The 26,689-nt window shown below is 41.3% G+C and overlaps 1 protein-coding gene across 2 annotated transcripts; it reads left to right on the forward strand.

The window, feature by feature from the left end:
* The first annotated feature begins 225 nt into the window (after positions 1-225).
* On the forward strand, positions 226-26,257 carry LOC6574800 (protein kibra). 2 transcript variants are annotated; one of them, XM_002000792.4, is made up of 9 exons: positions 226-1,197; positions 20,579-20,880; positions 21,253-22,936; positions 23,006-23,186; positions 23,257-23,668; positions 23,734-24,045; positions 24,111-24,231; positions 24,299-24,508; positions 24,576-26,257. In XM_002000792.4, the coding sequence occupies exons 1-9, from the start codon at positions 992-994 to the stop codon at positions 24,940-24,942; spliced, it is 3,795 nt and encodes a 1,264-aa protein (XP_002000828.1). In that variant the 5' UTR covers positions 226-991; the 3' UTR covers positions 24,943-26,257. The 2 variants fall into 2 exon arrangements, with proteins under 2 accessions (XP_002000828.1, XP_032584800.1); XM_032728909.2 differs by lacking the exon at positions 226-1,197 and adding an exon at positions 20,288-20,358.
* Positions 26,258-26,689: the final 432 nt, after the last annotated feature.

Here is a 26,689-nt window from a genome sequence, read left to right on the forward strand (position 1 = left end):
ACAACAACATATATTAGCCGTGAGCAGTTTATTTTATATTTAATATTTATATTAAATAATTATTATTTATATTAATATTTAAAAACTTCTGTTGGCTCTCTGTATAACAGTGCCATTTTGAGCGAACCATCAGTTCATTTGAACACACTGTTCGATTAACATAGCACTGTTAAACCAAAAGTGTTCCCATGAACAATGTTGGGCAACATGAATATTGTTATTGTAGAATGTGTTGTTGAAGCGTGCGGTCGGTTGTGCGGTCGCTTGAAATTAAATTTAAATCAATTTGAATGCAAATGAATAATCGAAACTAGATGCATTGCTTAGAAAATGTGTACGCAATAAGTAATTATAAAAAACACCAGCTCTAATAATACACTCGTTAAACGCAACATTGATATTTATCGGTTTAGTTTGCTGGCGCGTTTCGAACTCGAAAAAGAAAAGAAGGGCAACGTTGAATTATTTTTTAATTAGTTTTAATTAAGCATTAAAAGCAAGCAAATAAAAACACAGAATTTCAATTGCACTCTGTTTTGTGTGACTTGTGAGTGAAGAAGAAGCAGTACCAGCAGCAACAACAACAACACCAGCAGCACCAGCAACAGCATCGACAACTATAACAGCCAACAACAATAAAGTGATCGCGCGTCGTGCGCGAGAGTTTTTGTCTGCGTATGTGTGACCTGTGTGTACGTACGCGTATTAGTGTGTGTGTGTTTGTGCTGGAATGGAATGCAGTTATGAAAAAAATAAATAAATAATTGAGAGCGCGCGCCCGCGCCTTGCTAGCTGCCTCTCTCTCACTCGTTCGCTAGCTCGCTTGCCCGCTTATCGTGTATCGCGTCCGTGGAAATATGTTGTTGTATGTATGTAGTACATTGCACAAGGCAAAGTAATACAAATAGCATAAACAAGAGAAACCGAAAAGCCAAAATCGAAGGAAAAAAACGCGCGCCAAGTGACAGACAAGTTTTTTTTTTTTACCAAAATGTCGAATCAACAACAGCAGCAACTGCCGCGACAGCTTCCACAACCACATCCACATCATCATCATCATCATCATCAGCAGCAGCCTGGACAGCACAGCGAATTCCCATTGCCGGATGGCTGGGACATTGCCAGGGATTTTGATGGCAAGACCTACTACATAGATCACATCAACAAAAAGACCACATGGTTGGATCCCAGAGATCGGTAAGAGAATTATATATATATGTAGTTATAGAGACGTCTTGTCAAAGAAGCCTTTAAAAAAAACCCATATAAATTCCAACTCCAACCGGAAAGAAAAGGTGCGTTGCGCATCTGCCAGCGTAGATGTGTGTGTGTGTGTGTGTATTTGTATGTGTGTGCGTCTGTGTGTGTGTGCATTGGAATGCGGTAAGAAGCAGAAGCAGAAGCAGACACAGAGCGGCAGCAGCTGCAGCCTCAACAGAGAGCCGACAGCAATAAAAGCAAAATAAATTACATATTTTAACAGGGCAGCAAAATAAAAAATGAGAAACAGCAGCAAAATAAAACAAGAAATAAGTTTGAGCATGTAAACATTCCAATGCGATGATTAAGACTCCAAGTATAACTGAACTCAACTGAAGCAACGGCAACAAACAAAAACTGAAATGTAAAACAAAAAAAATGTACAGCAAAGCGAACGGCACAGCGACGACGACGACGACGGCGACGACGGCGACGGCGACAGCACAGACAACAAGGCGCAGTGGAGGGAAATGTGAGAGGGGGAGCTGGGGAGTGGGGGCCAAGCTGAGAGAGAGCAAAAGTTAAATAAAGCTCAACGAATGATCCGCAAAAAAACACGTAAAACAAAATAAAAGGCAAGCAAAACTAAAAATCCCTCATACGTAATGTGTAGAGCTGAGTGTGTTTGTATGTGTGTGGTGTGTTGTGTGGAGTGTATGTCACACGCATACATGCACACGGCGCGCACATGGAAAGAGAGCGACTAAGAGAGAGAGAGAGTGAGAGAGCGCCTGCAATAGGCACAGTTGTGTGATCGGATGGTGCGGCGAGCTGTTGTTGTTGACTGCGAGAGGGAGGGGAGCAGACAACGTTCACATCAGGCCATAGATACATTTAGCCATTTGCCGTTTCGCCTCGACGTTCGTTCACATATTTGTGTGCGGCCCGCTCTCTCCAGTTGCGGCGCTCTCTCGCTCTCGCTCGCACTCGCACACGAGCGCTGTCTGTCTTTTTACCATAAACAATTGCAAATGTATGTAGGAATTTTGCAGTTTCGAAATAATTGATTTCTCAAATTCTTTTGCTCTATGCATGAGCTTGGGTGTGCGTGTGTGCGCGAGTGTGTATATGTGTGACCGACTGTGAGTGTGTGTTGCTGTGCTTCACGCTTTCAATTAACACAAACATTCCCTTTGTTTGTTTCAAATCGCATGGACATTGTTCAAAATGTTTCACTGAATTAAACAAACCGAAAGCGTTGTGGAATTTTCTGTTCGCTGTTTTGTTGCGTTTCGTTTTTGCTTGAGAAATGAGATGAAACATCTGCGCATTTTTGTTAGGGTTATGCATCAAGTAGATTGTAGTAGATGTGTCTATATATATATGTTTGTATATGAATATGTATGTATGTGTGTGTCAGTAAACATGTGCCAAGTGGAATAAAGGCCATGATTTTGTATGGAATAGCAACAAGATTAACTAATAAGCAAATGAATCGTGATCGTAAAGGATTTCATTTGATCTTTCGACTTAAAATTATTGACCTTAGATATAATATCAGCTGCTTAAACTATATAATACATACAACAGCCCTTATTTCTCCACTCCAATCGAGATATCCGATCTATTAATATGATGTCTATCCTTAGATACATACGTATATCATCAACCTCGATTCAATTTGCTTCCATAATGAACGAAAAAGTTCCCCTAAGAAATATATATTAAGTTCTACTAGTATTTATTGTACAATTCTATATATGTATTTATATATCTAAAAAATTTGTTGTTCGTTCAATTTATTGGTGTTTTGCACGTTTCGCATATTTTTGCCACAATTATTTCGCCCCATCTTTGGATAGCACCGTCTCGCTCCCGCACCGTCTCGCCGTCGACTCTCTAACACACTCTTCTAGCCATCTCGCTCTGCCGGCATGCGAGCTGTTATTGAATTTGAAAAAAAAAAAAAGATATTGCTGCCGGTAGCGCGCAAAAATTCCAATAAGCCATAAATAAATTTATACCATGAGGCGAAGCGAGCCAAGCCTCGGGGCCCATTCGGGGCGAGCACAGATCTAGCGCGGCGATCAGCAAGGCCGAATTTGGAATACCCTTGAATATGTGCATTTGGTGAATGCAAATTAATTTGATATTGAAATCCATTTTGAGAGAGTGGAAAAATGTTTTACATAGAATATGTTTTGAATAACTTTATATTCCAGAGCAATATAGCCAAAGTCGCTTTGCTGCTTGGGTGCTACCAAGTTTACAGCATATTCGAATAATCTTTTCATAGAGTATTGAAATACTTGTGTATTTCACTTGTCTGTACAACTTTTCAACGGGCGTTATTTTGTTTTGTATTTCTGTTTGTTTTTTTGCTTTTTTCTTTAATTCGTTTTTTTTGTGTTTTTTTTCTTTTTTATATAAACAAAAAGTCAAAGACAACTGCGTCAGCGTCGCTGTTGGCCATGCTAATAACGCTTTTGGCCAGTTTTAGCCAATTGTTTGCCCCAACCTGGCGACGCAGTGGAATTTTTTTGTTTTACATTTCTAGCGAATCAACTGTAAAGCGTGGAGCTTGGTTTTGCGGTTGTTGTTGCTTTTTGGTGACAGTTTCATCGATCACTGTGAAAATATACAAAGCTAAAAGACAAAAAAAAAAAAAAAAAAAATATATATATATATATATATATATATATATATATATATATATATATATATATATATGATGTCGCTGGAGCTGCGATCATCAGTCATATGGGATCAGCTCTTAAACTAGCTGAGGTCCGTTGATTGAGGGTTCACATATTATCAGCAAATCCATTGTAACAATGGCTACCGGTTATGATAGTCGAATTTCGATTCGTGTGCGAGCTCGAATTCGAACTCCAACTTGAACTCGAACTCGTTTGTTTTACATAAAAATGGGCCTAGCGAAAGCGGACGCCGCTTGTTAGCCGCTGATAAAAGTCGAGCGCAGTGGCGCCAGCGGAATGATAGGATGGGGGTCGCCACTTGCAGGCGGTTCCATTCCCAATCGTTTCAATCGTTTGCGACGTAACTAACATCAATTATGTGGCCGATATACATGCGAATCGGTAGTGCAAAATGAAATGTTCTAATTCTTGGCTCAAGCCGTTGGCATTGCCAACGCAATTGCATAAAAACCGCTAAATGACAGAACTGACTTTGCGTGTGTGCGTGTGTGTGTGTTGTATGCGTGCCATTATGCATTAGATGTGGCGATTTTTTGCCAGAGCAGAAACAGTAAAATTTGCATAAAATTCAATTTGGTTGATGCAAAAGATGCCAGAGCCAATTCACACAGACACACACACACACGCACGCTTGCAGGCAGAGCAAGTGAGAGAGATAGAGAGAAGGAAAAGGGGGATGGGGGAACAGGGAGAGCAACATACAGGCAATGCAACTTGGAAAGCTGTAAAACGGCATTTTTCATTTAATAAATTGCACAAGGCAATTGCAATAACAACAGCAAAAAAAAAGTCAAGAAAAAAAAGTAAAACTAGATGTTGCAAAAACAACGAATATAGATATGCTCTTGCATGTATTAATAATAAATTAATCAATTCATTATGCTAAAAACATAATTAAAATCATCTTTGATAAATTTGTATAGTTACTTTTGATTCTGTTGTTTTATTGTTGACATTCACAGATAAAAATATATATAGATTTATATTAGTTAAAGTTTTTCAATTACTTTTAATCTGTTGCGTGTTTTGAAGCTTTTAATATATTTGTATATGTTGCAAGTTGCATTTAGCGAAGCTTCACTGTGCTGATGCAGATCCAATGTAGCAGCAGCGGCAACAGCAGCCCGCATTGAATTTGTGCAACAAGTATTTCCACTTAACAACAACAAGAAAAAGCTGCTGTTGCTGTTGCCGCTGCCGTTGCTGTTGTTGTTGCTGCTGCTGCTGCTGCTGTTGCTGTTGCTGCCCTCGTCCAGGCCGTGATTACAATTTGATTACGCGCATGAATGCAACGCCAGCAGCAGCAGCAGCAGCAACATTTTCTAGTTTGGAGCGGCCCAAAGCGTCAAAAAATATTTTCCTTGCACTTGCAACGTGCAACGTGCAGCGACATGCCCCATGCCACATGCATAGAGAGAGAGATACATTATGTATCTGGCAGATACATAAGTGCGCTGCTGGTCGCGCTGCATGTTTTGCCCATTTTAGCGGCTGTATCTCTCTGGCTGTGTGTGTGTGTGTGTGTGTGAGAGTGTGTGTTTTTCCCCCATTTGCCAGTTGCAAGTTGCAAGTGGCAAGCTGCAAGCTGCCAGTGGCAAGCTGCGAACTGCCAACAAGCCAAATGCGATCTGAGTTTTCGATCTGTGAGTTTTTCCTGTCAACTCGCTCGCACTTGTTGCCCACTCTTGCCACTCCCCGGCAGCAGCTGCCCATGCACCGCTTACCGCTTGCCGCTTGCCACTTGCAGCAATCAACACTTGTGATTTTTATCAGGCATAATGATTTCCTTTTCAACATGTGCTAATTAAGAGCGCCGTACGTAGTCCGTCGTCCGTCGTGGCATTACCCTTGAAAAGCTGCGCCCAGCTCCAAAGTAAATAATGCTGCTCGATCACTGCAATCTCTTTTGGAATGGAGTTAAGTACTATTCTAGTCCAGCATATCGATTTATAATAATTCAGCTGTCATCCCGGCAGCTGAGCAATTTTTCACTCACTTTGCGCTGCAGAACTGCAGACGTGAGCAGAGAATTAAGTGGCCCCTCCCTTTTTAGAGGGGAGGGACGAACGTGAATGAGCAATGGGAGCAGCATATGGGCCAACTCTTCCCTAGCTATAAATCCTCTTGACTCTGATTCGGACTCCGATTCGAATTCGAATTCGGTCTTCTTATTTCAAATTGCCCCAGCTAAGGTATTACAAGTTTATTAGGCGATTTGCTAAGGATTGAAGAAGTTAAGGGAATATAGAATTTTATAAATCTTTTATTTATATGGAACATGACATCTAAACAGAAGCTAATATAAATAAGAATTTTAGTGAATGAGCTTTTCAAATAATACTAACTATATAAATCCGGGCTAGAGCTAACTTCAATTAGAGCCACACTTATGCCAGCCAGGGTATTTAATCGTCCACATTGATCGCAGCCCTCAACAGCTCCTTGATTTTTCATTTGTTTTATTTTTATGTATTTATTATTATTATTATTATTTCTGCATTCGTCGACGTTTTGGGCCGCGCCATGTGCTGAGCTGGCTCTTGAGTGATCGTGATATATGCGTTTGTGTGCCCGCAGCTTGGCCTGCAAAGGTAGCAATTTTCCATGCATGCAATGAAAAATAATAAAGCAAAGAAACGAAAAAAAAACTCAAGTGAAATGAAACGAAACAAGCGCAGGAATGTGCATACTCAAGATAAATTGCTGTGAGATACTTTTGCATTGTTTGTGCCTGTTGCAGTTGCTATGGCATTTATATGTATATGTATATGTATACAGATATATTTGGTATCAAGCGGAAGGAGACAACCAAGCCCGAAATAAATGTAATCGAAGACTCTGTATGTGTGTAAGCTGATATATATATATATACATAATACAGACATACATATATATATGAGATATGCTGAAGCATTTCCTGATGTTGCTGAATGAATGTATTTTGAACTATATAGTTAAGAGATCTGTTTATATACGTGTTATTGTATATGCTTCTTGAATAATATATATATAATATATATTATCATATACCTTTCTATGAAATTCCATGAAAACTCAATTTTGCTATCTTGCCAAGTCCTACCAATCTAACATTATTTCGTAAACACTTCATGGAGCTTAACGCAAATCCCAATCCAAGTCGCATTCCTCGCCATAATATACCCAGCCCGCAATTGGCATGTGCGCCATGTGTTGCCGATCTGCTTGGCATACTATGGCCATATATGGGGCGTATTGGGGAAGGAGGGGCGACGTGGGGCATTCCAATCGCTGGCAATTAATTGCCCTAATCAGGCACTGCCGTTCGCTTTAATCAGCTGTTGGCAGTGCCCAAACCCGAAGCTCGCTTCATGCGATGCGATCGCCAACGAGCGGAGCATGGGGCAGGGAGCAGGCAGCGGGCAGACAGCAGCTGAAATGGAGATCAAGCCGAAGCTGAAGGCCCGAGGAAGTGCAGTCAACAGCTTAAAGACATTCCAAGAGATACGCTCGCTCCGCAATCCCGCTCTTCTCTGCTCCTCTCTCTCCTCCACCGCCTCGACGTTTATCTCGTTGTGTTTCCTTTGTTGGGCGCACGAATCTTTTGTGTGTGTCTTTTTTTTTCAGTAGCACTTTCCGAATGCCATTTGAGTGCACATAACATATTCTGAAGTTCGTATCTGAAGTGTAGGCTTATGGCTCTGCGCACGCGTATTCGTATTCGTTTTCGTATTCATATACAGATTCGTGCTTGTATCTGTATCTGGTGGATGCATGCAGCGCATGCTGCATAATTAACATGACTCTGGCGAAGGCGGAGCAGACGCAGCAGCTTCAGGCTTCTGCCACAAAGTATCTGCAGCTGTAACTGTGTATCTTTTGCGCTCGTGTGCGTGTGTGTGTGTGTGTGTCTCTGTTGTCTGCTACTCAATAAAAAAGAAGACTGAAAAACGCGCTGAGGAATTTTTCATGCTGCTTTTTGTGCTCATGTTTTGTTGTCGAATTTATGGCCTAATGAAGTGATAAGGCCCAGCCAGACAGAGGTCATCTACAGGCTGCATTCCTCGCATGCCCCAAAAAGCAATAGCTGTATTTCGGTATCTCCATACATGTGTGTATGTATCTGTAGCAGCAGCAGCTTGTATCTCGAGCTTAAGCTTCAGCTTCAGCTTCAGCTCGGGGCAATGTATCTGCCGTCAAAATGTTTAGCACAACGACGCATAATTCATTTTACGCGCAAGATTCGCTGCTATTCAGCATCTGCTGCATCTGCCTCTTCCTCATTTCGGTTGCATTCCTCAGATACTTGAGCTGGAATTTATTGGTTTGTGGGTCAGCATCAACGTGCGCAACACTTTCAGCCCGAAATGCTCATGTTCTCTTTTTTTCTCATTCTTTCTTTTTTCTTCATTTTGTTTTTTGGTGCAAAGTTGAGAAAAGTGCAATCACATTTGAACGTTGCATAGAATACGCGACGTGCCACAGCCAACAACGGCGACAACGACACACTCACACACACACACACATACACAGAAATAGAAATATACTTACATACATATATAGAGACACACAGATACTCCCGGCATCAGCTATAGCTATAGCTGCAGTTACAGATACATGCACTCAAGTGCAGCACATAGAATGCCATGGGTAGGGTATGGGAAGCTAGACGGAGAGGAGGGAAAGAGGGAGGAGGCCAATGGGGGCTGGTTGGCTGACTGCATGCATGAAATGGCCAACAAACCGGCTCCGGTTCTCGCTGCTGTGGCAGCCGCGTCTTAGAAGAGACAGCAGCAACATAAGGAATATATACATATATAAAAAAAATGTTGATTAAACTGCTTAAATGCACAAAGCTGACATTCATGTCAAAGCAACTCCGCTGCAATCCCCGACACTGCCTCCTGCCACTTGCCCCACTCCTTATGCTGCACCCCTCACTTTTGCAGTCGTGTGCAGCTTGCTAAAGACAAGAACACACACACACACACACATAGAGACACATGCTTGCATACATGCATACATACGTACATAAATAAGAACATTTTATGGCCGTTTGGAATGTTTTGCCAAATACAAAAGGCTTGCAGCAACAACAAAAAGCTGGGCGTAGCGTAGTATGGCAGCAGCAATAGTAGTTAGTTGGCATTTAAGGCAATGCGCGCATTGCTTCAATAAATGCATCCAAACACACACACACACACACACACTCACACTAGTGCACAAATTGCATTCAATTGGTGCCGCGTTTGCTGCGAGTTCACTGCAACTTTAAAATATTTTCCAACAGCAACAACAACAGTTGCTGCCAATGTTGCTGCTGCTGCTGCTGTTGTTGTTGTTGTTGTTGTTGTTGTTGGGCATGCCTCAAGCAGCGCGTACACTCTTTGCTCTCCGTTGGTGTCTCCAACGGCTGGCAGCGATGCCCGCTCCCACAGCCAGCCGCTCGCTTGATACAAATACCCTACATGTAAAGGGTTAGAAAGGGGTCGATCAAGGCATTACATTGTAAGTGGGCAGAGAAATGTGAGAATGAAATGATTTTACTACCAGATATATATTACATCATGTAAACTCTCTTATAATCTGTTATACTCTTATACTCCATAAGCGAACAGATTTGTTTTGAGTCGATATCTAGATTGAACTATTTAGAGGGTATGCTAGCTATTCAGTACACCCGTTGGCTGCATTCTTGCTTGTTTTGCTTTCCGCGCTCCTTCGCACACTCGCTCGTTGCTCTCGCTCTCATCGTTGCTGTTGCTGTTGTTGTTGTCGTCGTCGTTTCATAGCGTAAATAGCAAAGTTGCTCGTACAATTTTAGAAGAACTTGTCAAAACCGCATTCCTGAGCCGCTGCCGCTGCGCAGTCGACGCGACGTCGCTGCTGCTGCTGCTGCTGTTAGTAAGTGTACGTGTGCGCCTTGTGTGTTTTAGTAACTGTGTGAGTTGCTTTGCTGGAGGCAACTGCGACGACTGTTGCTGTTGCATTTTTGTTGTTGTTGCTGCTGCTGCTGCCGTTGCCGTTGCCGTAGCTGTTGCTGTTGCTGCAACTGCAACGAGTTTTAGTTATTTATGCATGTTTGTGCGTTTGTTTATTTGTTTGCTTTGGAGTAAATGATCGCGTACACACGCACACACTCACACACACACACATGCATATGTATTTATGTATCTATGTGTCTGTAGCGAGTACATCTGCTGCTGCTACTTAGAAATATTTTGTCTCATTTGTCGTGCATTTTTGCTCGCTGAACAACTAGAGAAAAAAAAACTATAGCATGAATAGCTCAATTGCCTGCCTGAATGTATATCGAAAATGTATCTGTTGGCTGTCAAGATACAAAGTAGAGATCTGAATATCAACTAAACTAGAGACTTCCTTTTGAATTTAAACTCATAGAATAGTTGGATTATCATGTAGATATTTATATATAATCACTCCATCTATATGTTACGTATGTTTCTCTAATAGCCCTTAACTATCTGATAGATACATTACTTTAAACGTATCTTATAGAAGGTACTAAGGAATACAAAATGTATTCTATTAAACTCTCTGAATAGTGGAATGTATCTAATAGATACCTATTCAACAGACACACACTCCCTGAGTGTAAGCTTCTTTATAAGCTCAAAAGTATCTTATAGTAAATATCAATTAAATATAGCTCTGCAACACATCTAACTACACTCAAAGACTTCTACCCCAACTCAGAACCGTATCTGCGTCAAGTTCTTCAACGAAATAGGCAAAAATATGTTGAAATCAATTGGTTCTAGCTAATAATAACTAGTTATTGTAAATTTCTAAGAATGCCACGAGCGTTGACCATAAAATTGGAAATCTTTCACGTTTTCAGTCGTCTGCCTTTGTGTGTGTGTATGTCTGTATTGAAAAAGATAAACAAACAACAGCGAATATTGGATACAATAATCGTGGAATTCGCTTTTTGGGGAATTTGATTACGGCCAAATGTATATAGAGAAATATTATAGATGAATGCACAGAGCTGAGCTGGCCGAGGGTTATCGAAATGCAAGGATTTATTTATTTATGACCTGACGTTAAAAATAACAACGAACAAATATTTTTGCGTACAACAAAAGTCAAACAAAACATTCTTCGTTATTTATAAACAAAAGAAACGAATCGAGAAAAAAAATTGAAAACAAAAGCTGAAAATAACAGAAATGTTAATTGGCCCATTTGACATGAGGCATTTTTCTCGTCTCTGCTTATTATTATTTATGTATATATATATATATATATTTTTTTTTTATTTCTGGTCAGCAGCTTTCATTCTTGTTGGCATTTTTTGTAGTTGTCGAAAAGTATTTTTCGAGCCCATTGTATTGTAGTTGTTGTTGCTTGTTGGCATGTAAAGCAAAAATATAATATGTTTATATACTATGCGCATATATGAGCCGAAATTAATGAATAAATTTTTGAAATAATTTTTGGCCGTGATGCGAATTGCCAAACTGTCTACAAAGTGTGCGCACAGAAAACTGACACAAAATCGTACAAAAATAAATACAAAATAAACCGAAATAAAGCAATCAGCATTGACACACCGAAGATTGCATACTCTAACCGATTATTCTCAGTTAGATGACTGAGAGACAGAAAGGGATTGAGCAGCAGCCTACAGCTGTATCTATCTATCTCTTTAAGTTATATCTTTAATCTATTTATTTATGTTTCTATCTATCTGTAAGTTGCAAACTTAACAACCGAATCACAATGCCCTCCCCGATCGTACAATAATTGTTGAAATATTTTTGCTGCTCTTTGCATTCGTGCTGAGAATTTCCAAACAGATCAACGTCTATAAATAAATTCAATATTCTATGCACATGCGGCCAAATGCTGAATTCTTCAATTCGCATGCACTCGATTTGGGGGTATTTTCTAAATTATATTATGCACTTTCGAGGGTAATATATCAAATTGTCTGGCTGCTCGAAATATTGAAATAAATATATATATATGTATATCTCTTTTAATATTTGTTATTGGCAGCTGTAAATTATGAAATTTCGTTTGGCCAACAAAATTTCGGAATGCGAAAACAGAACTTGAGCAACATCCATAAATAAATAAACGAAACGTAAATTAAATTTATGTTTATACGTACAGATATTTTCAGTTCGCTGGCAACAAATGCAACAAATTGGATTTAATATGATTCCAAAGAAATTTTCACTCGCTTCCTTCAACATTTTGCTGTGAAATTGCTAAGAAATTATAAATTTTTTCCCATTTTATTTTTATTTTTGCTTTTTTCGTATTGTCAGACGTTACCCATGGCCGGATTCCCAGCAAGAAAAAAAAAATTAAATAAAGTAACGCTTGCTTCCAGCTAACCAGCGCGTGTGTATGAGTGTGTGAGTGTGTATGATTATAGTGCCCTCCTCCCCAGTTATACGCTCGACCTTATGCGAGGAATGCGCCCCCAGCACAACTTAAAGCGTTCGTCATATTTACAATGCAACTTCCCCCTTTTTTCAGCGCACTCGCGCATTATTACGAGCACATTCTATCAGATACAAGCATCAGATACGGCTACAGCTACAGATACAGATACAAGTCTATATAGTATATAACAAATTTTTGCTGTCGACTGCTGTCTGAGACTTTGACGTCGGCTCGTCGTCGTCGTCGTCATTTCGCGATTCGCATTCGCATTCACGTTTCTCAGATGGATTTTTCGCCTTATTATTATTTCAATATGCGAAATACTTACACACAATACATACATGCACGCATGCATACATGCACATGTGTGAACCCATGTATCTGTATGTAAGTATCTACATACGTATGTGCCCATGCGCTCGCTTGGCTCACAGTCGCTTGGCTGCTCTGGTATGTGAAGGTCGCAACAGTTGTTTTGTTAATGACAGAGTACAACAGCGACAACGACAACGACGACGACGACGTCGACGTCGTCGTAGATGGCTATGGTAATGGTAATAGTTATGCTGATGGCAACTATAGAGTTTATATTATAGAGCTAGGAGTGGGCAGGCGCACGATCATGTTAAAATAACTATGGACTGCATATCATTTGGGCGAAATTATATTTATTTATCTCGAAAAGAATCAAAGATCAATCTTGTAGCTATAAAAAGTATCTAGAGACGCCATCTCATCAATAGGGGAAAAGAGTCGTTCAATAAAACAGGAAACTACACTAGATACTAAAGTATCTATAGCTTGAAAATGTATCTGCAGCCAGATCAGCCAATTTGAAAATTCTGGGAAGCGGCAAAGAAACTGCACAGGTGGACACTTTGCAGTCCAAGAAGTTCAAAGCAAACTTTGCACTTGTTTGTTTTTTTTTTTTCTTTTTCTTCTGGTGCTGCTCTTGACGTTGTCAAGGTTTCTTTATAGAGCAACACACACATACACCGCCATATTTATATATATTGTATTTACCAGGAATTTTATGTGAAATATTTGATCATGTGTGTGTGTGTGTGTGTATGTGTATTTTTTGGGTGCCTTGGCATGTTCCATGTGGGCGTCTCGAACGACACGAAAATGTTTCCGAGTTGTCGTGTCGAATTTAAAGCTTTATAATGCGCATACCACGAATTTTTGTTGACGTACCGAATACCGTTTGCATATTTCTCAAAAGCGAGCGGCAAGGCAAGGCGAGGCAGCAGCCAAAAGTTTGAATGAAGAAGAATTTCTAAAGCAATTTCGTACGCTTGTTACACTGAACTATTGGCAAATGTATACAAATTCTCTCCGATATGGTCGCCCATATTAGCATATGCATGGGGGCATACACATATCTATATTGTATCTACATGTCTATATATGTGTATGGGTATTCAAAGACGTCAAAGCGCCCATCCATCAATGGCACGAATGATGGCCAGAAAGTTCACCTTGTCCATTGGCCGTATAATTTGGTAGTTCTCTAAGGTTGTCAATACCCTGTCTGTGTATAAATAGAGAAAATGTTGACGCAACTATAGACTCTTTCTATTCAACTGAAAGACAAATAAAGAGATTCCCCTTTATTCCAATGCGATGGCGAAATTTTGAGTGAACTAAAAGATAACTTTAGCATATCGTCGATCCTTTATGTTTATGTCGTGCATATTAAAGTATCTCTCGCATACTTCTTCTGCACACAATCTCTATATACATACATATGTACAGGGTATTGCGGCCAGCAGAAGCCTCAGCATCAGATTTCGTTCGGTATTTTCTGGGTAATTCAGCATATACACAAATCTTATTTTTGCTGTTTCATACGTTGGGCAAAGTTTTTGGAATTTCAAACAGTGCTTGCTGAAAGTAAACAAACGCTTTTCCGAATCTAAACCCAGAAAAAGAAAAGAAAACGAAAAATGCCCGTCAACAAGTCATAAAATATCATAAATTTCAATTTAATTTTATTTTGCCTTTGCTTCTGCTTTTGCCATGAGCCACACAAAGGCAGAGAGAGAGGGAGAGGAAGAGGGGCGCACTGAGCTGTTGCCCCAAGTGGGCGCTTTTGTTGTTCATTGTGCACGTGTGTGCGTGTGTATGTTATTGTGTATAAATTCTATGAATTTTTTAATAGTTAATTTGTATGCAGTTGGCATTGCGCATGGCGCAAAAATTTATTTCAATTGTTCACTTTGGAATTTATGGTAGACATTTTGTGATTTCGAAATGAACGCTAAAAGCGCCAAAGAGCAACCAGCAATAGCCAACAACTACAACTTGGCTATTACGAGCTGTCACTGGTCTCCATAAGTGGGTCTTCCATGTGTAGTTCCCATCGGCTCTGTGACTAATGTCATCCAGCCCACGCCATTTAAATGGCCTGAGGTCGAAAAGTGCTTACACACACACACACACACACACACATACATATACCTATGCGATCTCACAGCGTTGTAATTGACACCCACTTACGAAACTCCAGATATCAATACTCTAAAAGAAAGGCACACAAATATCATAGATATCTACACCCAACTCTCTTCAGTCTGCTCTGTGTTTTTGTGTGCCTTCTAAAGATTGTGAAATACCTTTAGAGATAAAGAATAGAGCCAGAGAAAAATGCTTTAGGCTTATCTCGTAGTAACGTCTGTGGACATGGAAACCATAAAAGAAGGCTAAAAGCTGAAAAATAACTTTGACGCATGCGCAGTTCATTGACTTTGAGCCAACTATTCGAAATTATTATAAGGTATGCATAGAGGTGGCTCATAAAATGTGCATTTGATAAGCTCCACACCAAATTGCTTGAAGTGCAGCATTTCCGCTGACGGAGACCCTGCACGGCGGGAAATTATGAAAAGTGCACCGGAAGGAAGTCAAAGTGTGAGAGACATGGGGCACAGGAAATGCAGTTAATATCTTTTTAATTTGCCCCAGCTCCAGCCCCAGCCTCAGGCAATAGCAGGCAGCAGAATGTGAACGACACCTGAAACAAGTTATACAAAATATAATCGTAGAGCAATATACACATTAAATGTTACTTATTTTTTCATATTTATTTCATTTTCAACAACGTCGAGCAGTGAACAGCGAATAGCAGCGAGCGACGAGCGACGAGCAAATGCGCGATAAGATAAAAACGACGTACGACCTTTATAGCTTAATTTGATTAAGCTCTTAAATATTTTTGTACGCCTCCTCTGATAAGCGAGTCAACTCGAGCGAGCACAACCCAACCCAACCCAACTCAGGAAGGACAAGAGCCAAGCCAAGCCAATCCGAACAGCAAAAACATGTGATAATCATACGAAAACATTTATTTGTGCTCTAAATTCCGCTCCATTCCAATTTATGTGTGTCACAGCTCTATATGAAATAGTTTTGACTGCGTTCTTTATAGAACTAGGTAACCATAACTCTTTATAAGTTATGCATTGTTATCGAACTGTCAATTGTATGAGATTTGCTTAAGTTTTGAAACTGGAATCACACGGAAATTTAAATAATGGTTTCTCTATCTAGATGATTTATACTAATTATACTCAACTAGATTATATTAGATTATATAAAATGCGCTTAAATCTTATTCAAGAGTTTCTAAATATATATACCTATCTACCTACCGATTATTTGATAGCTGTTCAAACATTTCATTTATATGGCAATCATATGGCCATATATGACACGCCTATATGACGCAGATGTACTAAAATGTTAATCTTCTATATGCTGATTAATATTTTCATCAAGTCTTTCAATACTGAACGAAAACACTTTTACGTTCAGCTGTAGTGTTCCGGAGTTATCTTAACATGTGACGATCGTACGATCTCCCTAACGACCATAGCGTAACATTTAATGCAGTTAACTGAGAAGCAATTGCGTCAACTGTATTTGTTTATTTACTCTCGGCCCGTACCTATAAATACATGTAGGTATGTCAAGGTGATGTTCGATCGCCTGCCTGATAAATTGTCTTTAATGCTTATGTAAATATGCATGTGTGTGTGTTGTGCTTTTTGCATAAAGATCTGCTGCTGTTGTTGTGATCTTTGAGCTGAGCGGAGCTTAGCTGAGCTGGGGCCAAGTGGGCCATGCGATTGTATATGTATATATCTTTATATTTTTATATAAACCGGAAATCGTTGTCTTTGTCGTATTCTAAGAGTGTGTGTGTGTGTGTGTGCGTTTATGTGTTCGTGTACTATATATTGAAGAGCGTGTGGTTTATTATCTCAGTTCCGTTAAAAACAAAACAAGCGTAGAAATATAGAGTAAACAATTAGAGCAGAACTTGACAGTGACTACGTGATTTAGTTAAGCCCAAGCGACAAGCATATAGATATCTCTGCATATATGTATGTTTATCTGCATAAATACTGAGCTAGCTGATAGTTAACTTGGGCCCTCTAATGTCTATGTTGATCGGCGATTTATGAAATTTCTCGAAATGCGGCTTCAACTGCTGCCTGCCTCGTCTATGATTGAATTTGAATTGCTAAATGCTGTTCGGGCCAGGGCGATAAAATTGGAAATCCCTTAGCTGAATTAACGATCGACTGTTAAAATAGATAAAAGAGAACAGAACTTTGACGCTTCTTTAATTTGTTTTCTGTCACAAGGCTGCCGAAAACAAAAGTTTCCAAGGGCCTAAAGCCAGAGTCGGCAGCAGAGAAAGAAAAATACCAAAACTTGAATAAAATATCTACATAAATCCAAAAATATAAGCAAGTCACTTAACGAAAAAAAAAAAAGAACTAAATATCTTTCGACAAATATATATATATGCAAAAGAATCATTTGGAGAAATACGTTTTATGAGCGGGCCAATTAGCATAAAACGCGTCGTAAACAGTTAAATAATATTGTTTATACAAATGTGTCTATGCTGTGTGTGTCTATGGCTGCATATACACATATGTATATATATTTCTATATAAAAATACATATGTATATGTATCTGTTTGCATTTCGTTTGAGTGCTGCCTAATGACAAATTTTCGAAGTCGCTAAAGCTGTTGCTGTTGTTGTTGTTGTTGTTGTTGTTGGTCAACACCATCAATGGCCACTTGTATGGGCAGCCATGCCCAGTCATGCTTTACTGTAGCTGCCGCTATTGTGACAACGAAATTCATGCTGAAATATTTGGTTGGCCCGAAACTTGTTTGGGCCTCTTTATTTTGTGTTATTTGTTTTTTATTAAAGCGCGAATTTATTACAGCGTCGCTCTGCGCCATAAATATTTTGTTTACAATTATTTAATTTATGCAGTTTTCTTGAGCCGAGCGCCACGTTTAATGTGGGCTGCGGCCATTTAGCCAGTTGGCCAGTTAGGCAGTTAGGCAGTTAGCTGGTTAGTTAAGCCAACAATTGCTAAAAGGCCAACGCCAACGGGTCGCTGTCAGCGCAAGCTGAGAGGAAGCCCTATTACTTGATGCCACAATGTACGGCACACCCCGGCGAACCAGCCGCCCACTCAGCTATTCATTGATTTTTGATTTGCTCAGGTCTCGCTGAGGTCAAAGTGAGCCGATTCAAGCGCTAATAGAAAACCAGAAAAATTTGCCTGCACTTCAGCCACTCGAGCTGATTGCAGGAGAAAAAAAACTAACTTTTTTATAGCCATTTTTGTTGTACTTCATATATTTTATAGCCAGCTGCGTTTAGCCACACAATTTGCCACCTGTGCAAACGCGCGGCTCATTTGAATTCATGAAACAGAAATAACTTGCAAACTATTCAAATTTCAAAACTAACTGTGTAGTCGGCAAAAACTCTGTGCTAGAATCCAGAATCTAGTATTACCGGGCGAGAATGAGAATGAGAATATATTTGATTTCACAATGGAAGCTCAACATATAAATACAGACTGAGTTCGACTTATGTTCCAGTTTCGTCCATTAATGGCAATCTAACTAAGTTTAAAACTCAATATTTTATCTTATCGAGAATTGTTTTGCTCGGAAAAAGATTCGAGCGCTGATCTGTTTTTTTTTTTTTGTTTTCTGCTTTTGAAGTGTGCCGATTGTAGGGATTAAATCGAATAAAGCACGAGTTTAGCTGGCAGCTGCCCTATCTTTGGCTATATCACTCGGCACATGTATGTATAGCTGAGGGCTGTACGTGATATTGATGTGTCAGTTGGACGATCGTTATGTTTATTTACACAGTTTAGCTCGCATGCAAATAAACAATGCTCGATCGTAGCCGAAGCAGATATCAACTGTACGCCATTGAATAACGTGGAAAAGCCAATGAAAATAAATACAAAAAAAAAAAAAAAGATCGTCGATTTTACAATTATGAAATCCGCAATTCCCTCCCCGCGTTTTTCCTATTCTCGATTTCTCGAGTCTGCCTCTGCCGGCTGTCGATCGCCAGATCTCTTTGTGTGTCAGCAGCAAACGCGAACTCTGTTCCGAGATTGGGACATGTCTTTGGATACGTTTTGTCTGTACTTGTGTTTATTTATTTACGGCTGCACTTTTTGCCGATCCAACCCCTGCTCGTTCTCCTGACCGATTTTTATTGTATCTAAGGTAAACGTTTATACATATATGCCATATGCATTTCATGCACTTTGTACCGGTGCATGAAAAAGAAACACACGTAACTAAATCCAAAGTGAAGCACATGCAATTTGAATGATTGCTTATCGTCCAACAGCCTAAGCCAAGTCAACTTTAAATTTTGCGTCCCTGACCAAGTGCACGTCGTCACCCTAACGACGTCATAGCTAGCTGATCAGCTGATAATAAAAAGGTATACGAATTAGGAACAGGCTGCTGGAATGTGCTGAGTCATTCGAGCAATTTAAATAAATATATATACCGACATTCCGACTACAGCCAATACTTGCCTAACTCGTAGAACCTTTATTTCCTACTAAACATAAAAAAAAAAAAAAATTGGAATCGATTTATGATTTGTTGCTTACTCATCGAACTATTTGAGCAGCTTTAGACTCATATCAAATGCGATATGATTTAATCTACGAATTTGTTAAAAAAAAATCTTTGATTTTGTTACATACTGAAGAATTATTTAGTTGAGATACATTTGCAAACTTGTAGATACTTTTGGCCTCATATCTGTGCAATGAGCTGCAGCTATCGCGCCAGCAAGTTTTATTCTAGGAAAATTCATACAGAATGCGCAACTGTCCGACAGTTGAGCCACGCTGTACGCTCTCTCTTTATATACATGTATGTGTATATTTATGTATGTACATATATTTATATATGTATATTTGTATGTATCTGGCGCACATTTTATTATCGCTCCGGGCCGCCTTTTGCGCGCTGCTCTTTTAATGGCCGCGCGAATTCCACAGAAATGATTAATTAACAAATCATATAAATATGCCAGCCTTAAAGAAAACAACAAATATATTTTTCAATTAAAGCACATTATCAAAGAGAGTGCGTGTGTGTGTGTGTGAACCTATTGGAGCAATTAATTTATGAAGATTAGTAATTATCATTGGAATGTGAAAATATTGTTGTCTGCGCTGATATTGAAATTGAATTTCGCAAACAAATAACTCAACAAAAATAAGAAATAAAAACAACAAAAACGACAACAACAACGACGGTAAAAACAGACAACAGCAAACGTCATCGTCATTAGCTCTTTTGCCGCAGCGGGAAAATTGCGACCTCGATAAGATTAGGCATATGGCGAATACCATCTGGGGGAACAAAGGGGCCTTGGGGCACTTTGTGTGGCAACAACAATGCGCTGCAGGAGAGTAGACATACCATTAGGCAAGTGCTAATGCTGCATGGTAAATATTTGTAGTCTAAGAAATATGTCCAAGTATTCGTGTGTGTGTTTTTGCCCACTTTTACCGAAACACACAAAAAAGTAAATAAATAATTAAAAAAAAAAAAAAAAAAAAAAAAAATGCACACAGGAAATACCAGACAAAAAGTTGTCGCTAATCTTATCGAATGGGCCCAGAGAAACGCTTCCAATTAGCCGGCGTGGGAACAGTTGGCCAGAGACGGTAAACAGGTTACGATACATCTCAGATAGGGCCAACAAATACAATACTAACCAAAATCTTCTCGACGGAAATTCATTAGCGATTTGTTGCCTCTATGCAAACAAGCTGATAAGCTAAATATTCTCGGCCAAACAAGTTACACTTGGCTAACGAGAATCTGACCAATTTCGATTTATTTGATTAATTTATTTCTATTTTGGTCATATTTTTCATCTTCCAGCTACACAAAACCGCAATCTTTCGAGGACTGTGTGGGCGATGAGCTGCCTGTGGGCTGGGAGGAGGCGTACGACTCGAATATTGGACGCTACTATATCAACCACATTGCGCAGACGACGCAGCTGGAGGATCCGCGGCAGGAGTGGAAGAGCGTCCAGGAGCAAATGCTCAGCGACTATTTGTCTGCGGCGCAGGATCAGCTGGAGAACAAACGCGAGATGTACGATGTGAAGCAACAGCGTCTGAATCTTGCCCAGGAGGAATACAACCACCTCAACAAGCTGGCGGCCAGTCGCAGCAGCTGTAAGTATATCACACCTGAGCTATCACACCTGGGCTAACCGTTTGCAGCCTTTTGATAATTACTGTTGCTGTCGAACAACAGCGATAAGAGATTTCACAGCAAATGATAAGCACATTCTTGTCAGTTTATTAGCAAATATTTTCGGACATGGCTGTCGACATGAGAGCTAAATTTATAAACATGCTTTAAGCCAATTCATAAATATTTGATATATAAATTAGGTAGCCCTAGGTCAACGACTATATTGATCTAATATATAATGAAAGTTCTAAGAGTCTAATCAACTCTACAATCTCATTGAATCCACGTTAGCTAATTCTTATCCTAGTAAAAACTAATTCTCTCTCGCTCTCTCATGCTCTCGCTTGCAGTATGCTCCTCGTCTAGCTCTATGAGCCGACACGATCCCGAACTGCTGCGTGCCGATCTGATGCTGGCGCGTGAGCGTGTGCGTCAACTGAAACAGGAGCTGAACCACATTACCAATGATATATCCTACACGGAGCGCGGCATGAACACGCTCTACTCCGTGGGCGAGAAGATCAATGCGCGCCAGAACGGCTGCTACGACATTGCCGAGGTGCAGGCGATACGCGAAGAGATGCTGAAGGTGCACAAGTCACTCGTCTCCGGCGAGAAGGTGCGCGAGGAGCTGATGCGCAGCCTGGTGCAGATCAAGAACGAGCTGAGTCGCCAGCAGATCAATGAGGAGAACGCTGAGCTGCTCAGCGCCACGTCGCCCTTTGATCGTGTGTGCGTGGCCAGCCAGACGGATCTGTGTGGCGCCGGCGAGCACTTGAATGGCGGCGCCCGCTTTGCCGAGATGGCCAAGACGAAGCTGCAGTACGCGGAATGGAGGAAGCACATAAAGAAGCTGCAGCAGCAGCTGGCCGATCATGTGGAGCGCATCGAGCCCGGCCAGCTGGAGTCTGACAAGGATCGCATACTGCTCATACAGGAGAAGGAGAAGCTGCTCAACGATCTGAATAGCATTTCGCTCAAATCGCGCAGCGCCGAGGAGAAGCTGGTCATCCAACAGACGCGCCACAAGCTGGAGGAGGATCTGAAAGAGGCGTACGAGGCGACCAACACATGCGTGGCGAATCGCCTGCGCTTCCACGAGGAGAAGCAGCTGCTGCTGGCCAAGCTACAGGAGGCGCTCAAGTCCACGAATCTGCTCGAAGAGCGACTCAAATCGTTTTCCTCGGAGAGCACGTTCTCGATTAGCAGCGGCAGCAGCTTAGGCTCCCTCTCCACAGCCAGCAGCAAGAGTGCGCTCAGCTTTACGGACATTTACATCGATCCATTTGCCGTAGGTGAATCGCCCATTGATGTGGTGGATCTGCAGCGGCGATCGCAGCGACTATTCCAGCAGCACCAGCGCTTGCCGCCCGTGCACCCAGCCGTGCAACTGCAGCAGCAGCATCAGCTCCAGCAGCAGACGCAACCGCAGCCCGCCTCGGAGGTGTCGCTGTCGCCGCGCAGCAGCCTCTCCATAGAAACGCCACCCGCCTCGCCCATGAAGTACAATGCGATCGCCGATCAGCCGCAGGCGCAGGCGCAGGCGGCGCTGAAAGAGGAGCCCACCTATGCCAATGCGATGCCTGCACCACCCGCCTACACAGCTCCACCAAGTGTACCCATGGCCTTGGCTGCTGTACGCACCCATCCGTACGATCTGGACTCCACGGTGCTCGACTGCATGATGCTGGAGGCGAAGCTGCAGAAGCTCAACCTCTCCTCACCACTCAACCTAAACGGACCGCTGTCCCCCATCTCAGAGAAACCCTCGCTGCTGGATCTGCCACAAGAGATGCTCAGCCGCTCCTCCTCCACCTCGAATACGCGCTCCGTTTCGGCGGCCGTAAGCAACGAATCTGTGGCCGGTGACTCCGGTGTCTTTGAAGCATCCCGTGCGCATCTGCCGCGCAAGGAACTGGCCCAGGTCCAGATCGGCCTGAAGTATCTGAAGCAAGAAGGCGTGCTCGTTGTCTCCCTGGAGCGGGCCAATAATTTGTCAGCGCTGTGGACAGCGACCACGGACAACTCGCAAGTGTAAGTACAATGCCTGATATGATGGATCCTTGATGCAGTTGCTCATTTTACCATTGCCATTTTTTGCAGGTATTTACGCGCCGCTTTGCTGCCCAATTCACTGACATCCATACGCACCAAGGCGCTGGGTGACTTCCAGAAGCCCGTCTTCAACGACACATTCGCAGTGCCCATCTCGCTGGACAAGCTGCTGACCAAGAGCCTGCAGGTGACCGTGGTCACCATGACGGGCCAAAAGGAGGAGATTATTGTAAGTTCCATCTGCTCTGCTACTTGCAAAATATATAATAATAATCATTGTGATAATTTTCTTCTTGCAGGGCACTGTGCAGATCAGCATGGCCGAATTCAATCCGGATGATTCCACGCTGAAGTGGTACAACGTGCTCAGTTCCAAATTTATACCGACTTTTGAGTCTCTGGACTTGCCCTCCACAAGCGCCGCGGCAGCAGCTGCCGCCGTTGCCGCAAGCAACAATATCATCAACAACAACAACAATAACAACAACAACAACATAAGAGAGGAATCCTCGGATGAGTCCACAATTACTTCATCACAGACCTCAACGCTCACGCGCAATCAGGCACCGCCATTGGAGCTGCAAGCTCAGATAGCCGAAGAGTTGCCCGAGCATGTGCGACTCAATGAGCAGCAGTGCAGCGACGATGATGACGATGATGATGAGGAGGAGGATGAGCAACAGCTGGTCGGCACTCTCGGCCTTACGCACTGTAAGTCGGAAACTATTTAAATGCTAATGCTCTTAGCTAATTCGTATTTGAAACGGTTTCTATAGCTGGTTGCATGCTGGATGCCTACTTGGAGAACATGAAGCAGGAGTATGCCGACAAGGAGACTAACACGGATTGCGCCTTCCCGCCGGAGAAACTGCGCAGCCAGACGCAGCTGCTGGACGACAGGCCTGTGAAGCGTTCGCAGACATTTACGCCCTCGGCAGCAGTCAGCAAGAATCGCTATAACTGCCGGCTCAACCGCAGCGACTCCGACTCGGCCATGCACTTTGGTGTTACGCCCCACACCTTCCATCGTGGCGCCGTGGAGCGACGCTCCCTGCGCTTCCAGCCAAAGGCGACCAAGTCAGTCACAAGTGAGTACATCCGAAAAGCCTGCTCGCAACTTGAATATAACTAAACCATGTCTGTTCTCCCTTAGAACTGCATCATACTCACATACCGCGCACCAGCTTGGACTTGGAGCTGGACCTGCAGGCACAGCACAGCAAGCTATACTTTCTCAACGATCAAATCTCCAAGTTGCAGAACCTCAAGGAAGTGTAAGTATACTCACAAATCTAGTCTGTATGCCCTTCGTGTGCTCATCACTGTGCCGTTTGTCTATAGACTTCAGAAGGCCTGCGATAACAAAGACCCGCTGATTGCGGCCTGGGCCATTGAGAATGAAGAATTCCAGCGTCTAGTGGCACGTGCCGATCCCACCAAGTGCCCCGAGGAGCGTTTGCTGCAGAAGCTGCTCATGAAGACCACCAAAGAAATTCACAAGCTACGCAAGACCAAGGTGCCCAAAGGCTGCCCCGATTTGGTCTCCTTCAAGTAAGTTCGCTATATAGACCTGGCAAGAGCCCTTTCAGTTGCTAACAGTTTCCTTTGTACTTTGCAGAGAGAAAATGTTCTTCTTCACGCGCAAGGGCATGTCTGTGCCTGAGCTACCCAACGATTTCTTGCTGCCCGATGCGCAAGCCATCGAGGAGGAGGAAGAAGACGACGATGAGGATAATGTGGCTGAGACAGCCATTGCCATCAATACGGCTCTGGTGGCCAGCAGCAATAGGAATAAGAATCTCAGTGAGCATCACCATCGATCAACAGGCGGTGCAGTGTCTAAGCTGACTGCCACGCCCACTCCAGCCATTAACCCAGCCCCTGTTGCAACACCCGTCCCAGCAACGTCCAATGCCAACGAGGCCAACGGCGAGCAGCAGCGCTACGACTACGTCGTCGACCGCAACTACGGCGTCGAGGTGTAGTTTCCACAACGAGACTGGGAGACTGGGATCCCTTCCCACCTGAGCTGTATATTTTTGTAATTATTTTTGGTATTTATTTGCATTAAGCGAAAAGTATTTATGTGTATAAAAGAGAAACTAGATGAAACTGATGTAACAAATATCTGTGCCTTATAGAGAAAGAGTTGGAGCAGACCAACAACAACAACCACAACCATACCAACAACAACAGCAACAAGAAACATGCAAGAAATGATATAATTATTTGTAACTGCATAGAACTAACTAGCCTTAAATGCATATATCGATATATAGTAGTATTAGTATAGACCCATAGTCAGTTTGAACTAATTGACCTTCCCCCACCACCAGCCACATCCCCCACACAAACTGACCCTGTATGAAAAGAGCAATGAAACGCCCCGACCCGCCCCTTTTAAAGCGCGCACATTGCGCGCTATGAAACTTTCAAATTCATATTGAAAACCAACTGTATTCTTAAGACTTGAGCAAGTTATACGAATGAAGAGGAATACTTTTATACAACACACATATATATATATTTATATATGTATACATAATACAAAAAGTATATATAGAGACTATTGATACATTTTAAATTAGTTTAGTGCAAACACCAACAAACAACCAATACAATTAAAAATGAAAAGAAAAAAATATTTATTACATACATACATATACATATATAGAAACGGATGAGTGCATATTACTCCAATCTGTTAGTTTAATTAGCTTGCGTTTTTGTTAAGCTCAAAACGAATTCTACTATTTTTTTTATAAAAAAAACCTATGAAAAAAAAAAAAAACAACATACAAACACAAAAAAAGTCCATGTACCATATTAGTTAAACGCTATATGCCACACAGAGGCATATAGCATAGCTAAGAACGCTCCCTAACAAAAGAAATGAATTATTTTATTAAGCAAGCCTGTTGAAATTGTTAAACTATTGCCCTGGAGCTATGAATTTGATGCGTAAATCAAAACAAAACAATAATAAAAATATAACAAAAGAAAATGTATGAAGAAGAACTAAACTATTAAGTTATGTGTAATTTTAGTTTAATATTAGTTTCTGCTTTCTCAGCTCTTTGTAAGCATCGCTGTTGTTTTGTTAAAACTAACCGCAACCCGACCCCGCCCCTTTCCTCGTCCTTCAAACTCAGTAATAGAAATAACGGAAAGAGAGCCCCACATATTTTTTATATATATATATACGTTAGTAACTTAGCTATAATAAATTATATGAATGAAAACATGTATATTGTAATTGTGCAATAAACAAAACAAGAATTCTACTGACATACTTGAAAATAACACGTTTTATTTATTGAATTCATATGGAATATTGCTAGCTAAAGATTTAGTGTGATATTCAAGCTGCTTTATATATGTTCCATAATGTATCTAAGATTTGTCTTAATGAGAAAACTGACTTCAAATATAAGTCTGCATCAGCTGTATACTATTGCAATGCTTTAATTAGCTGCCTAAAAGTGTGCTAGTTTTTCTAGCTGACGTTGATCGTACTCAAGCGCCATCTGGAATAAAGAAGTAATATGGAAATGATGCCTGGAACCAACAACAAACAAGTATTGAATTTACTTAAATATTATTAGCTTGTGGTATAAGTGAATATATCAATATAATCTCGTTACGATTATACAATACTCAAATATTTGAAAACTATATATGTTTGGATTTACCCCGCAGACATCTCTAGCAAATCCCTGCAGACGCGGTTTG

This window comes from Drosophila mojavensis, unplaced genomic scaffold, assembly GCF_018153725.1.
Source record: "Drosophila mojavensis isolate 15081-1352.22 unplaced genomic scaffold, ASM1815372v1 contig_231, whole genome shotgun sequence".
In the NCBI taxonomy this organism is placed as follows: Eukaryota; Metazoa; Arthropoda; class Insecta; order Diptera; family Drosophilidae; genus Drosophila; species Drosophila mojavensis.

Excerpts from the sequence above, each read along its gene's own strand:
- LOC6574800 (XM_002000792.4), top strand. The coding sequence starts at position 992 with ATGTCGAATCAACAACAGCAGCAACTGCCGCGACAGCTTCCACAACCA. Across the intron at positions 22,937-23,005 it reads ACCACGGACAACTCGCAAGT|GTATTTACGCGCCGCTTTGC; the intron begins GTAAGTACAATG and ends CATTTTTTGCAG. Across the intron at positions 24,509-24,575 it reads CCCGATTTGGTCTCCTTCAA|AGAGAAAATGTTCTTCTTCA; the intron begins GTAAGTTCGCTA and ends TGTACTTTGCAG.